Source organism: Puma concolor, chromosome C1 (genome assembly GCF_028749965.1).
Source record: "Puma concolor isolate L17-30 chromosome C1, mPumCon1.1.hap2, whole genome shotgun sequence".
Lineage (NCBI taxonomy): Eukaryota > Metazoa > Chordata > Mammalia > Carnivora > Felidae > Puma > Puma concolor.
In genome coordinates this window covers 189,168,774-189,191,425 of record NC_141674.1, presented here as the reverse complement: position 1 = coordinate 189,191,425, position 22,652 = coordinate 189,168,774, and the positions used below count along the sequence as shown (strand labels likewise).

The 22,652-nt window shown below is 38.5% G+C and overlaps 1 protein-coding gene and 1 non-coding gene across 5 annotated transcripts in view; one reads left to right on the top strand and one right to left on the bottom strand.

Moving 5' to 3' along the window:
- CDK15 (cyclin dependent kinase 15) overlaps window positions 1-5,724 on the bottom strand; it is an 84,509-nt gene extending 78,785 nt beyond the window's left edge. The window contains exons 1-3 of one of the 4 annotated variants that reach the window (XM_086719287.1): window positions 5,474-5,724; window positions 4,614-4,763; window positions 4,319-4,416 (exon numbers count right to left, since the gene is read on the bottom strand). In XM_086719287.1, coding sequence (XP_086575413.1) covers window positions 4,319-4,416; window positions 4,614-4,763; window positions 5,474-5,596 — 371 coding nt within the window. In that variant the 5' untranslated portion in view covers window positions 5,597-5,724. The remainder of the gene's footprint in view (window positions 1-4,318; window positions 4,417-4,613; window positions 4,764-5,473) is intronic. The other 3 variants (XM_086719289.1, XM_086719288.1, XM_025935194.2) reach the window with 3 other exon arrangements.
- Window positions 5,725-7,524: 1,800 nt separating this feature from the next.
- Window positions 7,525-7,631, top strand: LOC112849037 (U6 spliceosomal RNA). The gene has a single exon (XR_003222488.1). It is a non-coding gene; the product is annotated as a U6 spliceosomal RNA (small nuclear RNA).
- Window positions 7,632-22,652: the final 15,021 nt, after the last annotated feature.

Sequence of the window (22,652 nt, the reverse complement as noted above, 5' to 3'; positions counted from 1 at the left end):
TACATAAATTATTTGGAATTCTTCTGCACAGGAAAATTGTCTCTTCTCTCCCATTTATTAATTTATTGAGCCATTTATTTATATCAGTGTAGACTCATAGATATTTATTTTACACTTTGGGTCATAATCCAATATTAGTTTATTTTGTTGCTCAAATATTCCAGATTTGTCCTTTGGGAGCTCTTTCAGTTGGTTCCTGTGTCCCTTTGACATACCTTCATAAATGTGGGGTTTGTTTTTTGGTGTCATACTTTTATCTTCATTTGTTTTTTGCCTATTTAATTTGCCTAAAAAGGATTATCATATTTTGATTTCTATTTCTTTAACTACTTGTGGACCTGAATTTTCTTAAGTTTATTGGTCTTTTCTGTTCTTTTGTGATTTGCTAATTTGCATTGGATATTGAAATATTTTGCATATCTTTTTAATTGAAATATTTTGCATATACTTTTCACCAATTTCTTTTGTCTATTTGAACATGTTTTTGAAATTTGGAACTTTAAAATTTTTATGAAGTTCAATATTTTCCAAAATGTTTTTTTTACTCAGAGCATACCTCTGTGAAATTCTCTCCACCCCCCAAAACAGTATTTTGGTCACATATGTTTAGAAAATGCTTTACACTTTAAAATTTTTCTTGGGGCACTTGGGTGGCTCTGTCAGTTAAGCATCAGGTCATGATCTCACGTTTTGTGAGTTAGAGCCCTGCATTAGGCTCTCTGCTGACCGCTCAGAGCCTGGAGCCTGTTTCAGATTCTGTGTTTCTCTCTCTCTTTCTGCCCCTCCACTACTCTCTCTCTCAAAGATGAATAAACATTACAAAAGTTTTTTTTTTCAATTTTCTTAATCTTTCTTAGATAGTCATGGTATACATTAACATTTTAAAGATGCTGAGAGCATCTATAATAAGGAATCACATTTTTTACTTTGTTTTAGGGTTCCCTGCAACAATTTGGCAATAGTAACTTTCAATGAAATATCCTAAGGTCTCTCAGAACGAGGGCTCCCTAGAACATACATGGGTAGATGGGGCACCATGGACACTTAAGGGTTCCGACTTCAGTGTTTTGAAGAGACAGACCTTTCTAGCCCAAAGGTGACACAGAATTCCTCTGCCTATTCTTCCAGCTCTTATCTCTTCTTTTTCATTTAGCTCTTTAATCTACTAGGAATTCATATTATATATTTACTTATTCCAAGTTGCTAACTATCATCCCAGCTTCGTTTATTGGACTGTCTTCTATTCCCCACTGATTTGATAGTGATTTGATGTATATACCATGATTATATATTAGATCTTACTAATACTTAGGTTTGTGACTGTTCTGGACTTAAAAAAATCATATTTCTTTGATCTGCCTTTTCTTATACTATACTATTTTAATTATTGTGGGTTTTGAACATATTTAGAATATATTAAAACTTGATGGGTGCCTGGGTGGATCAGTCGGTTGAGTATCTGTCTCTTGATTTTGGCTCAGGTCATGAGATAGAGCCAGGTTCTAGCTGGCTCAGGTTCATGGGGGGAGCCCCTGCCTTGGGCTCTATGCTGACAGTATGGAGCCTGCTTGGAATTTTCTCTCCCTCCCTTCCACTGCCCCTCCCCTGCTTCCCATGCTTGTGTGCACTCTCTCTCTCTGTTCCTCAAAATAAATAAATAAACTTAAAAAAATAACATATATTAAAACTTGAAAGAATCACTGACATCTTTGCACTATTAGATTTTCTAATTCAAATATTCTGTACGTCAATAATCTCTGGAATAATCCATAATACCTTATACACCCGGTCTACTGCAACTGCAGCTCTTCCCTGTCCACATGTCTTTCCACTCTCCCCTCCAATGCTTGGCCTACTCCTGCCTCAGGGATTTGTTGCTTGCTGTTCCCTCTGCATGAGGCTGTCTTCCACTATACACGCACATGGCTCCTGCCTCACCTTTGTCAGAGTCTGTGTTCAAGTGTTCCCTTCTCATCTCTCTATTTAGAATAGTCATCCACCACCCTACTCTGGGGCTCCCCATCCCTCTCCACTGCTTTATTCTTTTCCAAAGCACTTTTCACTCTTCGATAAACTCAGTCTTTCATTAATTTGTTTATTGCCTATCTTACCGTGACTAGTATGTACACTCCATACGAGCACAGAATTTTGTCACCTTTGTTCTCCAATGAATCTTTATTGTCTAAAAGAGTGTGTGGCACAGAGTAGGTGCTTAATAAATACTAGTAGAATGAATGAGTGCCTGTCTGACTCTTTCTCAAGTCTTTATGTCCCTCAGTTACCCTCGCCCATTTTTTGACAGTAATGATTTTTGTTGTTGATGTTGTGAGAGTAACTTCCCTTACTGAACTTTCTAGTAACTGGTTATTGTTAATACACAAGACAACTTTTGATAAGTGTATTTTGATTTTGTAACTGATCACCTTATTCTGTCATACTGCTGCTACTGGTTCCTTAGATTATTGCCTTGGGTTTTTTAGGTAGACAATTCTGTAGTCCACAAAAATGATAGTCAGGGGTTTTCTTTGGTCATTGCATTGGCTAGAATATTTGCTATAATCTTTAACAGTGAAGGATAATGAGAATTCTTGTCCTATCTCTAAATCAATGGAGGTGTCTCTAGTATTTAAGAAAGAAGGTATGTGGATTGTTGATTTGAAATACTCTACATCATAATGAGGAATTATCATGCTATTCCTATCTTGTTCAGAGTTTTAAAAAGTAGTAATTGGTGTTGAATTTATTTGGCATCCATCTCTGTGATATTTTTTTACTTATTTTAAAATCATAAATGTAATGTCTTTGCGGTAAGGAATAAAGTGAAAAGTCTGAGTAATCTTTCTTTGCCCACCACAGTTTTAGCCACTAGAAGTAACTACATTTCACAATCTCTTATGCATTTTTCCAGACTCCTCGATGCACACATAAATTTATACACGCATAGTACACCTGAGTACTTTTTTTCTAAATGAGCATATAGGATACATATTGTTCTGTAACTTGCTTTTGTTTTTTAAAATATCGGACATCTCCTTGTATTGGTACATCTCCTTCATACTTTAGATGACTGCACACCACTTCACTGCATGGTGATTATTTAGCTAGTACTCCATGAATGGGCATTTGTGACCAGGTTTTTACTCTGATTTTTTTTACTTTTTCTATTGTAAATCTTGCTGCAATGAATGTACTTGTATGTATATCTCTATGCACTTAAACGAGTATTTCTAATGTATTTTTTTAAGTTTATTTATTTTGAGACAGAGAGAGAGTGAGCCAGGGAGAGGTAGAGAGAGGGAGAGAGAGAATCCCAAGCAGGCTCCATGCTGTCAGCTCAGAGCCCAATGCAGGGCTCGATCTCACAAACTGCAAGATCATGACCTGAGCTGAAATCAAGAGTTGGACGTTTAACCAACTGAGCCAATTAGGTGCCCCTCTGATGTATTTTTGAAACTATTACTCAGTTGACTCCCTTGAAGGAAACATTTTATATTCTTAGTTCCTAAGATAGTCTATGGAATTGTATTAAATAATGTATATAAAATGATTTTTGCCTAAAATCCTGTTTTAACATTAAAAACTAATAATGTGATTACTAGGATAAATAATAACTAGTCTTACAATATTTATATTACATTTTTAAAATTAACATTTAACCACTATTGAGCTATTATTTTCTCCATTGGAACATAAATTAAAGAAAGCAGACCTTCTGACTTTCTCGTCTTTGCTAAAAACCAATGAAGTTCATGGATCTTTCACATATGTTCAATAAACTTCATTAGCCAAAATGGGCACTTGGCTTCTGGATTAGCATTATTTTTTTTTCTCCAACCATTTTATATATTTTACAAGTATACAAACCCAAATACTAATAATTTTTTGCATGTATCATGCTTTGTAGAAACCAAGTGCAGCTTCTTCTATGAAGGTAAGAGGAAGAATGAAGGAACAAATTCAACGTTGCAAACTCTGTCTTCGTATTTTAGGGAGAGACGTGAAAAACCCTTTAGAGACACCTTACCAGCTGCACTTGCGAAGAGCAGTAATTGTTCTTTGGGTCAGCAGTAGAAAAATTCTACTTTAAATTGAATAAAAGAGAGAAAAGTTGATAAACGTCTTAGTGAACTGATTTTGATTAGGGCAAGAGAAGTTTGTTTTCCTTGCCAGACTATTTAAATCATCATGTCTCTCCCTGTTGACTATGGTGTCTTACAGTGGTCCTGAACTTCTGTCATGTGTTACCTGGCTCTATAATTTCAAATCAAAGGGGTGGGATCCTCATCTCTAGAGTCTCTCCCAGCTATGAGTTACTCACCTGCTAATCCCCTTGTAAACTGTGGCATAAGAACCTTCACCCAGTTTCTCCAAGTTCAAGTAAGATGAGGCTGCCCCAAAAGGGAGGTTCTTCCTCTGCTTAAGGGGAATGGGGAGGGGAGAGAGGTGGGAAGGAAAGAAAGAACACATATTTTAGGGTTGACATTTTTCCCAGAGAAATTAGCATTGCCCAAGTATACTTGGGGCCCTCTCAGTACCTGCCCTACAAGTAAAGGCCAGCCTCCTAGACAAGTATGTATTAAATCATTCTACTTCAACATCAGCTGTTCACTCACCCACTGAAAACCCTGCCTCAGATCCTCTTTCTGAAAAGAATCACTGTTACTCCGTGGCCTTTTACTCTTGTACTTCCGGGCACGGACCGCCTGAAGTCCCCTGGGGTGAAATGAAGTCATGGAACATGACGCTTCTTTTAGGTCTGTTAGCTAGAGAAAAAAGACAGTACAGGAATAAAATGTACGCAAAGTCAAGACTCAGTGGCTGGCATAAAGCATTTTTTCTCCACTTATCTGATTGTTACTCTTCAGATGTTTTCTAAGCCTCCTACATCCCAAAAAGCAAATCCTTTCCCGAAAGTCAGATCCTTAAAAAAGACCATAATGATATCACCTGCTAAAACTCTACATTGTTTCTTCACTTAAAAATATTTCTTTAGCACTTAGGTTAACCTAAATCTCTCTGATGGATGGTTTCCAATTTTTCTCTGTTTGGTTCAGTCTTTTCATGTTCTTTTAATTTATCTCTTTTGGGGAATAATTTTCTAGTATGTCATTGCTAATAATCATAAGCTAATCATTGTGATTTTGAATCCATAGCATACCAATACTGCAGCTTGCTTTCTGGGGCTCAGCTGTGTAACTTAGTACTTCAGATATTCCAAGAGAATAACTACTTTCTCAACTTCAAGTCACTGAATTTCGTGTAGCCCAAAGCATAGGATTATTTTTCCCTTTCGCTTTACAAGAACATCCCCAAACTTGATAGCAACAGCCATAAATTCTCAGTGACTTTAATATAATTTTCTTTTTATTGTTTTTGACCCACCGCAGAGAAATCAGACCCTGCTCCAGAAAGGGAGTCTCTGAGCTCCCTAGTTTATCAACAGAGGAAGATTCTCCGTCCGGGTTACAAATACCTCGATCACAGCCTCCGCCGGCACAGGCGCACTCCTCTGACAGCTGTGTGCATCGCCTCCCTCCCAACAGCGATGGCAGCTGCATCCAGGCTGGAGAGTCTTTGTACACAGCTCTTGACCCATAATCTTCTAGGTTCAAGGAGAAAACCCGCACTTGAACCTCTTCCCCTCTGCTTCTCCTGTCCTCGTTCGCTCCCTTTTTGCCAGAGGTCAGCAATGCTGGAGCTTTCATATGACTCACATGAGGGCTCTGAGCGGAGCAGCCTCATGACTTCAGCAGTTTTCCTTATCAGCGCAAGAAACTACATCGAAAAGGTGGCCGCCTGCATTCTTACGTGCACAACCGAAAACAGGACATCTAATATTGCATAGAATCAATCTTGGCACAGAGTTCTTATTCCAGGCATAAAAGTGCTGTTAGTATATATAGCTTTTATGAATTTACATTGCTTATCCATGTAAATGATAATGATATTGATTAGGCTTCCCTGGTGCTAAAGTGGACATGTTGAGGAGTATTTTCTCCCTGCCTTTCATCTGAAAGCGTTTTGCTTCTCAGACTTTAAAATAAATTTGCAACCTAGCCAGCTTTTAGTAGTGAAAGAAACCACAGAATCATAGAACAAGAAAATAGTTCCCTGTCTCTTTGCCTCCAAGCAATAGTATATAATATTTAATAGCTCCAGAGCGGTAGTCATCCATTCACTGATTCAAAAATGATCTAGTAAGCACCTGTGTTGTTTTTACTATACAGATAGTGATATTATCCAATGGTGGGGAGAGAGGAGTTTGCATAAAATATCTCCTTCTCTTTCTCTCTTCTTCCCACTCCTTCCCCTACCCCTTCCTGCCACATAAATGTAATTAATGTTTACCATATTAATAGCATGACATGTCAAGGAAATAGCTTGAGTTAACTTTGTAGTGTTTGAACAGAACTTTTTCTCTCATAGACTCCTAATGTTATTGCCACTATAATGTACTAATCAGAATGAGACAGAATGTAGGATACACACACACACACACACACACGCACACACACGTACAATCAGTATCATTAAGGGGTGAAAAATGAGTCATGTCTATTACCACAGCAATATTTATAAATATTTGATACCTGAACCTCAACAGTTAAAAGAAAGTTTCAGAGAATTTAATTATGAACATTACGAACATATTTAATTGAATATGAACATTTCATTATGAATTATGAAATTTGAAGTTTTATTTCAAAATTTCCATAAGAGAAGAGATGTAAAATAGGCCAGTTTAAAGATTCACTCAAATTAGAGACATTTAGTAAAAAAAAAAAAAAAAAAAAAAAAATGACCAGTTAAACTAATACCTCAAAAATTTTTATTTGGTTAAAGACCAAATAAACCTTTGACCAACAATCAACAGAAAGTGAAAGAAGTTAATTTCTCAGAATACTTAATTCTGTTAGAATTTATCATAATTTGGGGGCGCCTGGGTGGCTCAGTCGGTTAAGCGTCCGACTTCAGCTCAGGTCACAATCTCACGGTCCCTGAGTTCGAGCCCCGCGTCGGGCTCTGGGCTGATGGCTCAGAGCCTGGAGCCTGCTTCCGATTCTGTGTCTCCCTCTCTCTCTGCCCCTCCCCCGTTCATGCTGTGTCTCTCTCTGTCTCAAAAATAAATAAACGTTAAAAAAAAAGAAAAAAAAAAGAATGAAAATAAATTTATTTAAAAAAAAAGAATTTATCATAATTTGATTATAATACCTTTTATGAGAAATGCTGATTTCTGCCTAAAAGGAGATTGTGAATTTTATCATACAAAACCCAGACCATGCATGAGATAGTTTTTCCTTATCACCCTCTAATTATCATAAGTTTTAGATTTTTTTGAATGGCTAGCATTTTTATTAGGTAGGGGGTTATTCACCTAAGTCACAAATTGCTTAAATAGAATAGCCTGATATTTTTAAGGTTTAAAATGCTATGTTTAAATACTAGATGGGCTACTCAGGGAAACTGTGAAATACCCTTCAGAATTTTCAAAAATTATTTACAGTCTTCTTTAAAGTCAAGGAAGTGCTCAGTTTGGAAGCACATATACTAAAATCAGAACAATACTGAGAAGATCAGCACGGCCCCTGTGCAAGGATGACACACAAATTCCTGAAACGTTCCATATTGAAAATATAAATAAATAAATAAATAAAATCAAGGAAAAATATTAAATGACTTCTTAATTCTAGCTCTAGGGGCATCTGAGTGGCTCAGTTGGTTAAGCATCCGACTTTGGCCCAGGTCTTTATCTCAAGGTTTGTGGGTTCGAGCCCCACATCAGGCTTGCTGTCAGTGCAGAGCCTGCTTTAGATCCTCTCTTTCTCCGTGCCCCTCCCCCCCCCCAAAAATAAATAAACATTAAAAAAAAAAAAGATGTTTGGGGCACCTGGGTGGCTCAGTCGGTTGAGTGTCCGACTTCGGCTCAGGTCATGATCTCACCGTCTGTGGGTTCGAGCCCCGTGTCGGGCTCTGTGCTGACAGCTCAGAGCCTGGAGCCTGCTTCACATTCTGTGTCTCCCTCCTTCTCTGCCCATCCCCCATTCATGCTGTCTTTCTTTCTCTCTCTCTCTCTCTCTGTCAAAAATAAATAAACATTAAAAAATTAAAAAAAAAAAAGATGTTTGCTAGATCTATGTCCAAAACAATTTTTATTATCAAATATTTCTGAGTAAGGACAGAAGATTTAGATGACTTCATTTTGAACTGTGAATTGGACCCAGTGCTCACACCACTCCAGGTTGGCCGGACCTACCTCAGCAGCCTGGTCAGTTTCATGGCTTGAGAAGCCCACTATGTTGTCTCAAAGCATGGCCACTGTTCCTTCTACCTCCCCCTGTTACAGACCAAAGAGCCCCCACACATGAAGCTGACTGACAAGAGAGACTCCCATGCCTGGCCATAGCCTGTCAGGGTCAGGTGACACAATCGAGACATGAGGAAGTCCCGCGGAGTGCACTGCCATTATGATACCCACGATGTCTGTTAAGGAGGTGAGGCCAGCTCAGAAACACACTCCCTGCACCTGCTTGCTTTCCCTCCTTCTCTGCTTTGATTCCCTTTCTCCTCCCTTCTATTTTCCCGGGATTGCACATGACTTCTCCTCCTCAAAATTATTAAGTGTTAGCATGTAAGCTTTTGCTTCAGGCTGTTTTCAGGGAATCTGTATTAAGACAAATAGTAGCCATTTTTTAACAAGCAGTAAAATCACAGGTTATAGACAATTTCAGGCTAGATTCTCCCTCCCTATGTTTTTGGAGTCCTTTTTCCTTTCTCAGTCATTGGGTATTCAAACTACTCTACTATGTTTAGCTGAAAATTTACACTTTTTCCAATATTTGCATTCTGTCTAAATTTAGCCCAATTATTAGGAATTATGGTTTAATTATAACCTTTCTAGAATATGTAGATTATCACAAGTATTCAACAGACAGTAAGAGGAGGAATAATGTGAAGTTTGTCAGAAACATTAAAAATAAACATTCATACAATGGAGCAATATGCAGCAATAAAAAGGAGAGACCTCTATGTAATGATAGGCTATGATCATCAAAATACATTGTTAGGTGTAAAAAACAAAATGCTTTTGTGTTTTTGTGTGGCAAAGACATGAGGAGAAATACATTGTAGTCAGTAATTTTACTAACATTAGCAATATTGCTATTATTTGAAACTGTTATTGGTGTATTTTAGGATTAAACAAATACATAATTATGACAATGTCATCAGAACTAAACTTTTCAGCATAAGAAAAAATAGACATAAATATCAAATCAAACAAACCAAATAAAAATCATGTTATCTTTATCTTTTTAAGCAATCTCTACACGCAATATGGGGCTCAAACTCATAACCCTGAGATCAAGAGTCACATGCTCTACTGAATGAGCCAGCCAGGTGCCCCCGAATCATGTTATCTTAAATTTTATTTGGAAATATCCATATGAACTTATATTTTTTTTCTTTGAAAACAAAATTCTGTCAGCCAAAAGACCTAGAAACAATGTTGACTCAATAGTAATGAACAACCCTAGTACTCCGTTTGTGGTCTCTAAATACCATTTTCCATTAAAAAGAATCAAACATCCATGGAGAAATGGTGGCTGACTACCAAGAACATGAAAGCTAAGAAGTTATCAAGAAAGATGTCCCAGAACTGATTGTTAGCAGAAGGGAGGTGGATGGGGGCTTGAGTTAAATGGGTGATGGGGATTAAGAAGTGCACTTGTGATGAGCACTGGGTGATGTATGGAAGTGTTGAACCACTATATTGTACACCTGAAACTAACATTACACTGCATGTTAACTAACTGGAATTTAAATTAAAACTTTTAAAATTTTTTTTTTCCGACGTTTATTTATTTTTGGGACAGAGAGAGACAGAGCATGAACGGGGGAGGGGCAGAGAGAGAGGGAGACACAGAATCGGAAACAGGCTCCAGGCTCTGAGCCATCAGCCCAGAGCCCGACGCGGGGCTCGAACTCACGGACCGCGAGATCGTGACCTGGCTGAAGTTGGACGCTTAACCACTGTGCCACCCAGGCGCCCCTAAATAAAAACTTTTTAAAAAAGAAAGATGTCCCAGGCTCATCTTTTGTCAATGGAAGTCATCTTAAAAGGATGTAGTAGCCAACTTGAAGGGACTCCCATTTGGCTTAAGATGGGACAACGTGAGTATCAAAAAGAAAAATGAATGCAATGGATTGAAACACATGAAATACGTAAAGTCCATACATTTATCTAAACAAAATTGTCACTTAGAGGTTTCTAGTGTACCAATTCATGACTGAATATTGATAAATAAGGGGGGGGAATCAAGTTTTTTTGTCTTTTATATAGAAATTGTTTTCCCAGTGTTATCAGGTAATTAATGAGGGGGGAATTCTTCCTTATATATGAATTCCAGCTAATGAAGAAGAAATGTTAGAAGTAGAAAATTCCCTATTATACAATCATAGAGCTAAGCAACAATGAAGGCTAAAATCATTAGGTAAAAGATTGATAAGGAACTTTGCAATGAAGGGTCAGTCTTACAACATCTGAGTCTACTGACCCATCTTAGTAGATTTGGGATACCCAGCCACTATGAGCCAGGAAGTATACAGCATCACCTGTGATATATTTTTGGCTAAAGAAAAAAAATTTAGAGGCACCTGGGTAGCTCAGTCAGTTAAGCATCCAACTTCGGTTCAGGTCATGATCTCACGGTTCATGAGTTTGAGCCCTGAATCAGGCTGTGTGCTGACAATGTAAAGCTTGCTTGTGATTCTCTCTCTCCCTGTCTCTCTGCTCCTCCCCTTCTTGAGCTCTGTCTCTCAAAATAAATAAACTTGAAAAAAAAAAAAAAAAAAGAAAAGATTTGGAATCTAATCAATTGTCTAAGATCTAAAAACAAGTTACAAGAAATAGAGGACAGAGAAGTTAACACCACAATGAAGCAAACAGCCAAATCAGAAAGGACAAATAATCTGATTCTCTAGCAATTAATGGCATAAAAAAAGTGAATTATAAAGTTTTGAAAGACACAACAAACAGATAATATGTAGACCTTGTTTGGATCCTGATTTGAACAAATTGTAAAATGACATTTCTTTTTTCCCCAGCTTTATTGAGGTATACTTGACAGGTAAAAATTGCATATATTTAAGGTGTACAAGATGACATTTTGATATATGTATACATTGTGAAATATTTACCACAATGAGCTAATTAACATCTCTCTCACCTCACATAGTTAACTTTTTTTTCTTTTTTTGGTAAGAACAATTAAAATCTCTCTGAAAAAAACAAACAAAGCTATTCTCCTAGCAAATTTCAAGTACACAGTACAGCATTGTTAACTGTAATCACCCTGCTATACATTAGATCTCCTGAACTTATCCTGCATATCTGAAACTTTGCAGCCTTTGTGTTTTTTTAATGTTTATTTATTTATTTTTGAGAGAGAGAGCACAAGTGGGGGGAGAGGGCACAAAGAGAGGGAGAGAGAGAATCCCAATCAGGCTCCATGCTGCCAGCCCAGAGCCCTACATGGGGCTCCATCCCACGAACCATGAGATCATGACCTGAGCTGAAACAGAGAGTCGGACACTTAACTGCCTGAGCCACCCAGGCAACCCTAAAACTTTGCAGCCTTTGACAGACATTTCCCCATCGCCTCCACCCCCAGCTCCTGGTAACCACTATAGAACAGCATTTCTGAAATAAATATGGAAATTTAAATATGGTATCAGATAATCTTAAGAACTTATTTTTAATTTTGCATGGTGAATATGTTTTAAAACAATCTTACATTAAGGGATGCCTACTCATTAAGGGATTCTACTTTATGGGTAGAATGACATAATTTCCTTGCTCTAAAATATTCCAGAAAAATAATGATGGAGATAAAAAAATTTGGTAAAATATTGATAGTTGTTTAAGCTAAGTGATGGCTATATGGAACTTCATTTTTGTGTGTGTGCTTAAGAATTTTCTAAAAAGAAAGTAGAAAAAGAAGACTATTTTAAAAAGCATATTCACATGAAATCTATACATTTTGGTTACTTATTTGCTTATATTCCTTCCTACTGTCAACAAAGCAGAAGAGGCTTTAGATAAAAATACAGAAATAATAATAATAATAATAATAATACCAACAGCAACCACATCAGTGCTTGTTCTGTGCCAGACTCCAAGCTGATCCTTCCAACTCCATGACAATGAGTAGATACCACTATTATCCCCACTTGATCATGAAAGAACAGTCTTAAAGAGTTTAAGGAGTTTCTCAAGGTTACTCAACTAGCAGTAGTAAAAAAATTTTAAGCTCCCCAAACTACCAAATTTCCCAAATTTTATTTCATGATGGCACACTGATAATAGTATTTTTGTTTTGTTCTTGTTTAAATTTTAGTTAATTAACATACAGTGCAATATTGGTCTCAGAAGTAGCATTAAAAAAAACAAAAACAAAAAAAACAAACAAAAGAAGTAGCATTCAGTGACTCATCACTTACATACAACGCCCAGTGCTCATCACAAGTGCCTCCTAATACCTATCACCCATCTATCCTATCTCCCATCCACTTCCCTCTGATAACCGTATTTGTACAAAGAGCACAAAAATCTCAGTTTGGTTGCATTTCTCATTAATTTTTTGGCCTAAATTTAAATTAGTTATTATACTCAGGATGAACCAATAATAGGTAAGTGACTCTAGTTCATGAATCAGGAGGAACATGACATCATCTTTGGTCCAAATAAAAGCTATAATGTAGGATTCTTAAATCACAAGTCTTCCTTCTTCCTGGAGTAGTTTAACTTGAAACTTTTACATGCTGAGAGTGCTGTCTTCTGACAATAAGCAGAACTGCAAGCATATGGGATCTGAGTCTCCTTTGTTCCTTTAAATGTAGCTATGGTCTTTATTTACAGCATATTACTATTGCATATTCGGTGTGCTATTTGTTTACTTGTACTTAGTTTCTACAATGAAGTTGATGGCATAAATTCCAGTGTCATCTTTTTTCACTGCCTTCAAGAAAGAATAACGTTCAAAACTGATGAGTAATTGAGAAAGTATGTAGAGCACAATGACCACATTTCCAAATCGCACAAGTTCTTATTGATTTAGAAGACAATTTCTGGAGCCCTGGAAATTTCTGCTCGAATTGCCAAACGCCCCAATTACCAGTTTTCTAGCTTAAATTCTGTGCTACTGGCTCTGATATTAGATTCCTGCCTCTCATTGAGGCTCTCTCCAAATTGTGGCATTGGCTTCTGAAAGAGCAGTTTATCTGTTGTGAATCAAAACTGTTAACTACAGATGGAACACTCAAGAATGCTGAGTGATTCCATATGTGTAGAACCACATTCTAAAACTACTGGAAAGCAATGACAGTTAAAAAAGACATTTCACTGACAGGTAAAGAAATCTAATTGTGAGGTGTTCTTGTGACAGAATGACTTAGCTTGTGAAACAATGCAATTATACTGAACACCATACCTAAAAAGGACCAATTATTTAAAATTGTAGGAATCCTTGGGAAATCTGCTTCTACAGACCAGATGTTTTCTCTCTGTTGTTCTTTGCATCTGTATGATTGTTTATTTGTTTTAATTTCTCGAGTTTGAATGCATTAAAAAAAATCCCAGAAATGACTTAAACTGATGTATGGTGCCCACTGAAATGGGGACACTGATTCTGTATTTAACTTTCCACCTTCAATATAGCAGTATGATTTTTTAAAAAGAGCAATTTAATGTTTTTATAAAAAATAGATTTGTAAATATAGCATAATCAGGTCTATAGCAAGGCATCTTATCACATGTTTAGTCCAAGTCCTCCAGCTATAGGTAGGGAAAAAGTGACAATAATAATAATGCAAACACATGGGTAGTTGACTTGTATTTACTCATAACAATTCTGTGGTCAGAACTATTAAATAATTTGCCCATGGCCACACAAGCAAGAAGTGGTGGAACCAGGATTTGAACCAAGGCAGAGCAGCTCCATACTTTTAACCTGTTTGACCATTTTCCTCCTTGATACAATTTGAAAATAGGGAGATAATAAATCATACCAAAGAATCTCCAGGCCTGTGCTGGTCCTCCCTTCTTTCTTTAGGCACCATTTTTTTTTATCCTTTCTCACCAAACATTATCATGAGATAATGTATCTCATGAATTCTGTGATGTAGATAATTATTTCCCAAAGTTTAGTGGAGAAAACTGGGGATTGTCCAAAGTTTCTCAGAGTATAGGTGTTAGAATTGGAATTTAAACCCACCAGTATTGGGGTGCCTGGGTGGTTCAGTCGGTTAAGTGTCTGGCTTCGGCTTGGGTCATGATCTCATGGCTTGTGAGTTCGGACACCACATCGGGCTCTGTGTTGACAGCTCAGAGCCTGGAGACTGCTTCGGATTCTGTCTCCTTCTCTCTCTGCCCTTCCCTACTTTCTGTCTGCCCCTGCCCTCTTTCTCTCTCAAACATAAATAAATGTAAAAAAAATTTTTTTAAACCCACCAGTATTAACTCTAGGGTCTATGCTCTTAACCATGTCTCCACACCATGAACACTCAAAAGTGCTGTGAACACTCTTTTCCTCCCACACAGTGGATCCATCAACTTAGCATACTGTTCCCTTGTGTGTGAAAGGAAAGTTTGCTTCTTGGTATTCAGGATGATGTCCTAACCCACATGAAAGAACTTCTTCTCTGATAGGAAACATACATGTCTGAAAGTAGAGGTGAGATGAGCACACTCCATCTGCTGTCTTCAACTCCACCCAATTTCTTTCTAGCAGCTCCTCACAGTCAATGTAGAGTCAGAATAATTAGTCCACTACAGAAGTAGTGACTAAAGAATAATGGTACCTTGTACAACTTGACATTGTTAATTTGTGTGGAATGCATTATAAGATGCTCCCATAACCTTCCTTAACATTGCCCTAAAGTTTCTTGCTCTGTCAGAGTACAGTGGTCTAGCCTGGGAACCCGTCCATGCTGACATGTAGTACACTCCACAGTACTAAAAGCAGTAGAGTTTTAGAACTGTTTGAAATGTCTCCTGCAAGTTACTATTGCTTTAAAATATGCATATATTGTAGGTACTTAAATACAAATAAGCACAACTTACAAAAACTTGACCTTTATAGGTCCTTTCTGATCCCGGCAAATTCTGTGGCTGACCCTCCCCTATCTCTTTCCCAGGATGCCTGAACCCCTCTGTCCCTCATTCCTGAAAGCAGCCAGCCTGCACCCACAGCACCACTCAGTGGCCAGGATGCAGAACTGGCCAACTCAACTTTTCCTCCCTCTCAACGTCTTTTTCAAAGGAATGACCATCCCAAATCCCAAATCTCTTCTCCCACCACACGTGACTCTTGCCAATTTTCTTTGGACTCTGCCACTCACAGCCAAAGTGATCCCACCTCAGGCAATCTCTGCCTCACATTTACATAATCGTATTTAAAACATCTTTTTTCTTCTCCTTGTCCAGTTACTTAATCAGTTTTTTCCCCTTCAACTGCATTTATCATATACATAAGACTAGCAGTTAGTAGGCATGGGCAAACCAGACTTGGCCTCAAGGCTCTGAAATTTAGAGGGTTTAACCACATTAAAAAACAAAAAAAAACAAGTATTTTAAAACCTGTCAAAATAGACTAGGCCTCTGCCCCTCAGAAATACTACGTATGCCCTCCCCAGCTCTCAGTCCCCAAGAGCCAGTTGGCTCCTGGCCATGGGAGAGCCTTCAGTAACAGCCAGGGAAAGTTGCTGGAGCTGGAGGCCCAAAGTAAGAAAAGCAGATTTAAAAAATAAAAAAGAAACGGAAGGGAGGGAGGGACAAGAACGAGAAGGAGAAAGGAAGGCAGAAAAGTATAATGTATGGGGGCACTGTTTATAGGTCTTCCTTCCTCACTGCTTCCCACCAGTGCCTGGATTGGGATGAGGCAGCAAGGAGCATTAAAAAACCCCACAAGGGGCGCCTGGGTGGCGCAGTCGGTTAAGCGTCCGACTTCAGCCAGGTCACGATCTCGCGGTCCATGAGTTCGAGCCCCGCGTCGGGCTCTGGGCTGCTGGCTCAGAGCCTGGAGCCTGTTTCCGATTCTGTGTCTCCCTCTCTCTCTGCCCCTCCCCCGTTCATGCTCTGTCTCTCTCTGTCCCAAAAATAAATAAAAAACGTTGAAAAAATTTAAAAAAAAAAAAACCCACAAAACCCAGTAATCAAGACAAATCAAAATAATAAAGAATCTTATTGCAATATTTTTTTAATAAAAAAATTAAAGATGAATGCAAAAAAAAAACCAACCCATGGTCAACAAAATACAGTATCGACCTTTTAATAAAGACAAGCTGCTTGTGTGTTTTACAACCCCTCATCGCTGTGCGAAGGGAACAGTAGTTTCCCAATCAGCCCGAGAATCCCGCCGTCGCGTGGCTGTCAGTCCCACTGCCCCAGCAGGGCCGGTTGGTGAAGGTTGACAGGAGTGTGCAGATTGGCAATGCCGGGTTTTATATATAGATGTTTGCCGAGTTGTAGGGATTTTATTACTTTATCCCGATTGATTCAAAATAGGGCAGGATATATTGATCTGTGTAGATATAAGGAGGCACGTTTTCCGCTGTCGCGCCAGGTCCAGTATGGCTGGACGGACGCTGCTTCCTGCTCGCCCTCCAGTTCCCCTGTGCGATCCAGAGCTCCACAGCTTCCATCCAACTCTCCATCCCTAAAACCCGCTTCTAAGTACCAGCAGTCATGAAAAATTACCCGCTCAATACCAAGGGGTTTTCCTTCTTGTTTTTAAAATTATAAAGTATTACAAAATTATTGCTTTCAGCTGTATTTTTTCATTGCAAATGCACATTATTTGAACAATATCATAAATCAAAAAACATTTGTGGATTAGTCCAGGAACAAAACTATGATTTACCTCGCTGTTTCTATGGGAAAACGTGTTCTAAGTTTCAAACGACTCACTTGCAAATATATATTTGCTTTTTTGTAGGTTGGGACCTAAATGTTTTCTTTAAATGTTTATAACAATTTACAAGTTATACATTGTAACACACACAAAAAAATGAGGGCCTTTAGCCCAAACCACTGCTTTTGATTTTTAGCAAAAAAAAAAAAAAAAAAAAAGTGACGTGTCATGACCAGCTTGAGATCCAGAATGCTAAGATAAGTCAGTAGAACAGGTTTTGTCGACAAAACAGAGACAAGGAAAGAATAAGAGAAGTGTAACATTATTAGGGACATATTACACAACTCAGATATAGATACAGATATTTAAATATGCTTTAATGGTTATTTACATCTCTAATATAGACTTTATGAATATATGTCTCAGCAACTCTCATATAGCCATATGCTTCCATTCTAAAAATAACATGTTAGCCATCTACTTGCCTACATCTGGTGATTAGTCATTCAATCCACTAATTATTCCTAATATGAGATGAGTAGAAGCATTTCTATTTAAATAATTCCCCTAAATTACAATGTCATCAGCAGATCTTTGCTCCTCATTTGAGACATTACACTCTTTCATGAAGTTCAGCCACAGGGTAATGTGCTCCCTGATGTCAGTGAGAGTTGGGTACCCCTATCTTGTCCTTCAGCCATTTAGAATCTCAGCATCTGTTTTTAAAACAAAGGTCTAAGTTATTTTTAACTACCCTTCTTATCAGGAGAGAAACCTAATCTAATTCAGTAAGAATAAAAAGTGTAAAACACTCAGCTTCTATTTTAATGGTTAAGTAAAACAAGATACACAGACTAAAACTCTACTTTGAAGGCCCAAAAGGTTTTTCTGTGTTATATTTTAAAAATTCCTCTTTGGGGCGCCTGGGTGGCGCAGTCGGTTAAGCGTCCGACTTCAGCCAGGTCACGATCTCGCGGTCCGTGAGTTCGAGCCCCGCGTCAGGCTCTGGGCTGATGGCTCAGAGCCTGGAGCCTGTTTCCAATTCTGTGTCTCCCTCTCTCTCTGCTCCTCCCCCGTTCATGCTCTGTCTCTCTCTGTCCCAAAGATAAATAAACGTTGAAAAAAAAATTAAAAAAAAAATTCCTCTTTGATCACTTCTCAAAGTTCCCCTACATACCTATGGAATGAAGGCTACATTCTTCAGCCTGGCTTCGCACAATCTGACTATCCTGCCCTGTTTACCTCTGTTCCCCAGTCATCCACTTACTCTTCACTGCATTCACACCTCAATGTCCAACAAACCTTCCCTGCTGTTGTGACTGAACTTTCCCGTGTTCTCATCTGATATGTTCCTCCCTCCCCTGGAGCTGTTACTCCTTCAAGTCCTACCTGAGGTTACAGCTCTGCTCTGAACCTTTCCTTGCTTCTGTGATCCCTCTCCCACCACTACCCCCAGTCTCTCTCAAGGCTGAACTCCTGGATCACTGATAGTCTCAGGTGTGCATTCTAATCATTGTTTTGATTGTTTTCCTAACAAGTTAAGTATCTTCTTTGAGGGCATGAACTATATCTTATACTCCATTCAGATTGGCTGTTAATTAAATAATAGCATTTATGTATGTGTGTGAATGCAGCCCCACCCCCACACATATACACATACATGTACAGGGTGGGAGCCTAGAACCAGTGTTTACTTGTTCATTTTGACCCTACTCTGAGGCATGTCCTTGTATACTGCCCTCCCATGAATGTCATTCTCAGTTTCTGATCCTGTCCTTTACTAACCCTGTTACTTCTTTTCTGTCAACATCTATCATCTCTTTTTTTGAACTCTACTTTTTATCTTAGTCCTGAACTCTCTATTCTACAACTGATCCAGTAGGAGCTGAAGTAGGGGGAAGATAGGATTTGGAGTTTGAAGATCTAGACCTCAGTTTGAGACCCTCTCCCACTTAGAGTAGTTCAATTAACTTGGAAAGTCAGAGGGCCCCAATTACTTCATCTGTATTTTAGGAATGATTATACCAATCAGGTTGAGAATAAAATACGCATGAAGCATTTTGCAAATAGCATAAAATATACTGTATTGCAATATTATTAAAATTAGCCCAAATAGCATTACTTCCCAGAGGCTTCATCACCCCTGCCTCACCCCCACCCACATTCATACAAGAACTCACTGCCCCAGGGCAGGTAAACCATTGCCTTCAATCCTTTTGCCCTTTGAGTGCAGGAGGGTCCTTGTCTTCTGTGACTTCCAAGGATAGGATTGTGGGAGAATCACTCCTCAGTTCCTCTCAGCGGCCAATCAGAGGATATGAATTAGAACCAATGTCAGTCAGGGTGGTTTATGTCTATAACAATGAACTGCATTTCAACAAATTGGTAAATTGCTAGATCTCAATAAACAATTTTATTGAACAATTACTAAAGTGCAAGGTGCTGTGCTATTCCCTAGGGAATTTAAAAATGAGGAAAACACTATCTGGGAGCTTAGAATCTAACAATAGAGACATACAGGTTTGCAAATTAGTATATGTCATGCTAAAAAAACCCCTATATTTATAAACAGATTCAACTTAGATTATGTGCTGTCAGTATTGAGTCTATGACAATCTATAGAAAGACATGTTTGAATATTTTTCTTCTTTGCAAGGTCATATTCTTTCCAATAGGAAATCTAGGTTTGCCTTCACATCAACTATTTGTGTTTTTTTTTTTTTCCTTTGCAAGGTCACATTCTTTCCAATAGGAAATCTAGGTTTACCTTCACATTAACTACTTTTTTTCCTTTGCAAGGTCACATTCTTTCCAATAGGAAATCTAGGTTTGCCTTCATATCAACTATTTGTGCTTTATTGTTGTTGTTTTTAATGCTTGGGATTTGGGTACCTAGTCTACATCTTGACTCCACACCCCCTCCAGCTACTGCCCCAAGTTTATATCTGAGTTCACAGCAAAACTTCTTGAAAGTGATGTCTTTACTTTCTTACCTCCTATTCTCTCTTTAAGTCGCCCTCAATAAAACCTCTGCATTTACTGCTCCACTGAACTTGCTCTTGCCAAGTCACCAGGCAGTCCATCTTATCAAATCCAAAGGCTTATTAGACCTTATCTCTACTGTTTAGCAACATTCAACACCATTTATGTCACTCTTCTTGAAAGCCTCTTTGATTTCTGTGAAGTGGGCACTTTCCTAGTTTTCTTCCTACTTTTGTGGGGACTTCTCTGCAATTATCTTTCCTGCCTCCTCCTCTGATCAACTTCCAAGTTTGGGCAACCCCATGCACAGTCCTTATCTCCACTTTCCTCCCAGATAATTTCATCTAATCCCTTCAGCTTTGAATGGCACCTACGTGCAAATGACTCTCAAATCTCTGTCTCCAGCCCCGATTTCTCCCTAGAAGACCAACTGCCAATTTGACATTTCCCCTTGGATGCCAAAAAGGTATCCCAAAGTCATATGCCAAAAACAGACCCCTTGAACCAAGCTGAGATGCTTCTTATTAGTCTTCTCTAGTTCAGAAAATGGATTTCCTATGAATCAGTTGTTCAAGAAAAAAACTCAGGCAGTATATGAATTGAATATCATGTCTGATCCATCATTAAATTATGCCAATTCTGCTTCCAGAGGATATCTCAAATCTATCTAATTCTCAGCTCTAAAAAGTGATGTAATCTGGTAGCAATGTGTTAGTTCCGATAAAGGCAAATACATAATTTAAAAAAATCTATCTAATTCTCAATTCGTACTGTGATCGCCCTAGTCCAAGGCATCATCATCTCTCCTCTGACTTAATGCAATACTTCCTACTTAGTCTCGCTGTTTCTATTCTTACTCTCCTATAATATATTCATTCAGAATGAACGTAAAAATATTAATATTACTAAATCTCAATCGTTACGTAAGCTTCTTTTTAATATTCTGTGTAATGAAGTAGGAAGTACACGTAAAGCACTATACAGAATGAACTTTTTCAAAAGTATAAATCAGATCAGATGATTTCCCCACTTAAAACTTTCTTCCGATGATTTCCCTTACATTTGGAATAAAAACAAAATCATATCCTGGCCTACCAACCCCTACATAATCACTACAACCTCATTTGCTACCACTCTTCTCTCTCATACATGCTGCTAGATATTTTTGCCTTCTTTCTGTTTCTCAAACACAGGTATTTCCCCCACTCAGAACCCAGCAGGATTCTGAACTAGAGTTTCCCAATCTTTTCAATTTCTAAATAGAGGAGTGTCTGGGCGCCTGGGTGGCTCAGTCGGTTAAGCGTCTGATTTTGGCTCAGGTCATGATCTCATGGTTTGTGAGTTCGAGCCCTGCGTTGGGCTCTGTGCTGACAGCGCAGAGCCTGGAGCCTGTTCTGGATTCTGTCTCCCTTTCTCTCTGCCCTTCCCCCACTCACACTCTGTCTCTGTCTCTCTCAAAAATAAATAAACATTAAAAAAAAATTAAATAGAGGAGTGTCCCAGGGCTCAGGCCTCAGACTACCTCACTTTTCCATCAACAAGTTCCAAAGCCCTGCTTTCTCCTTTAACACAAGGCTCCTATATACAACTGCCTACTTGACAACTCCATTCAGATGCCTAATAACCATATAAACTATAACATGCTCAAATATGAACACATGGTACCTCCTCTCCATTTCCCCATACGTTCCCCCCCCCCCACCAGTCTTGCCCATCTCAGTGAGTGACAACACATTTCCACCAATAACTTAGGCTTTAATTTCTCTTTCTCTCAAAGCTCATGCCTAATCCATGAGCAAATATTTAGGCCCTACTTTCAAAATACATCAGGAATATAACTCCTTTTTGCCTTTTCCTCCATTGCCACTCCAGGCCAAGCCAATATGACTGCCTCAACTATTGCAATAGCCTCTTTCTGATCTCTCTGCTTCCACTCAAACTCTTACACTCTGATCACTCTGCACAGAGCAGAAGAGTCATCTCTTTAAAACAGCATCCAGATTACAACAACCCCAAGGATGGCCCTGCAGCGTTGCCCATATCATTCAGATAAGCCCAAAGTCCTTTCCTTGGCCCAAAGGATCTGTCCCCAGACCACATCATTATCTACCTGATATTCTCTTATCTCTTACCTTTCCACCTTTTTAAAATCGGCTCTAGTCTCACTCAGCTTCTTTCAAACTTTTCTCATTCAGCTCCAGCCACACCACCCTCCTAGCCTTTGCTAGTTACAGACTGTCAGATATCCACAAGGTTTGCCCTGGCTTCTTTACAGATCTGTTCAGATATGTTACAGTCCTTTCAGAAGAGAGATTTTTCCTGCTAACCTTATATAAAATTGCACTCTTTTCTATCTACTGTCTTACCTTTATTGTTCACAACATTAATATGTGCTTATGTGCCACATACCATTCTAAAAAATTTACATGTAAACCTCCCATCACCCTGTAAAGTAGATAACTACCCCTGTTTTGTAGATGAAGAAACAGAGGTACACAGAAGCTAAATAACTTGTGCTAAGGTCCCAAAGCTAGTAAGTGCTGGAGCTGAGATTTGAACCTAGGCTGTCTGGCTAAAAGCATGTGCTTTTAGTATTACACTATCTTGCTTCTTTATAGCCCAGTCACCACCATATTCGTTTATTAGTTCTCACTCTAACCACTTGTTTCAGGTGTTGCTGCATAACCAACCATCCCAAAACTTAGCGGTTAAAAGAAACAATTTCTTATTTTTTTGTGAATTTGGGCCAGGAATTCGGGCAGG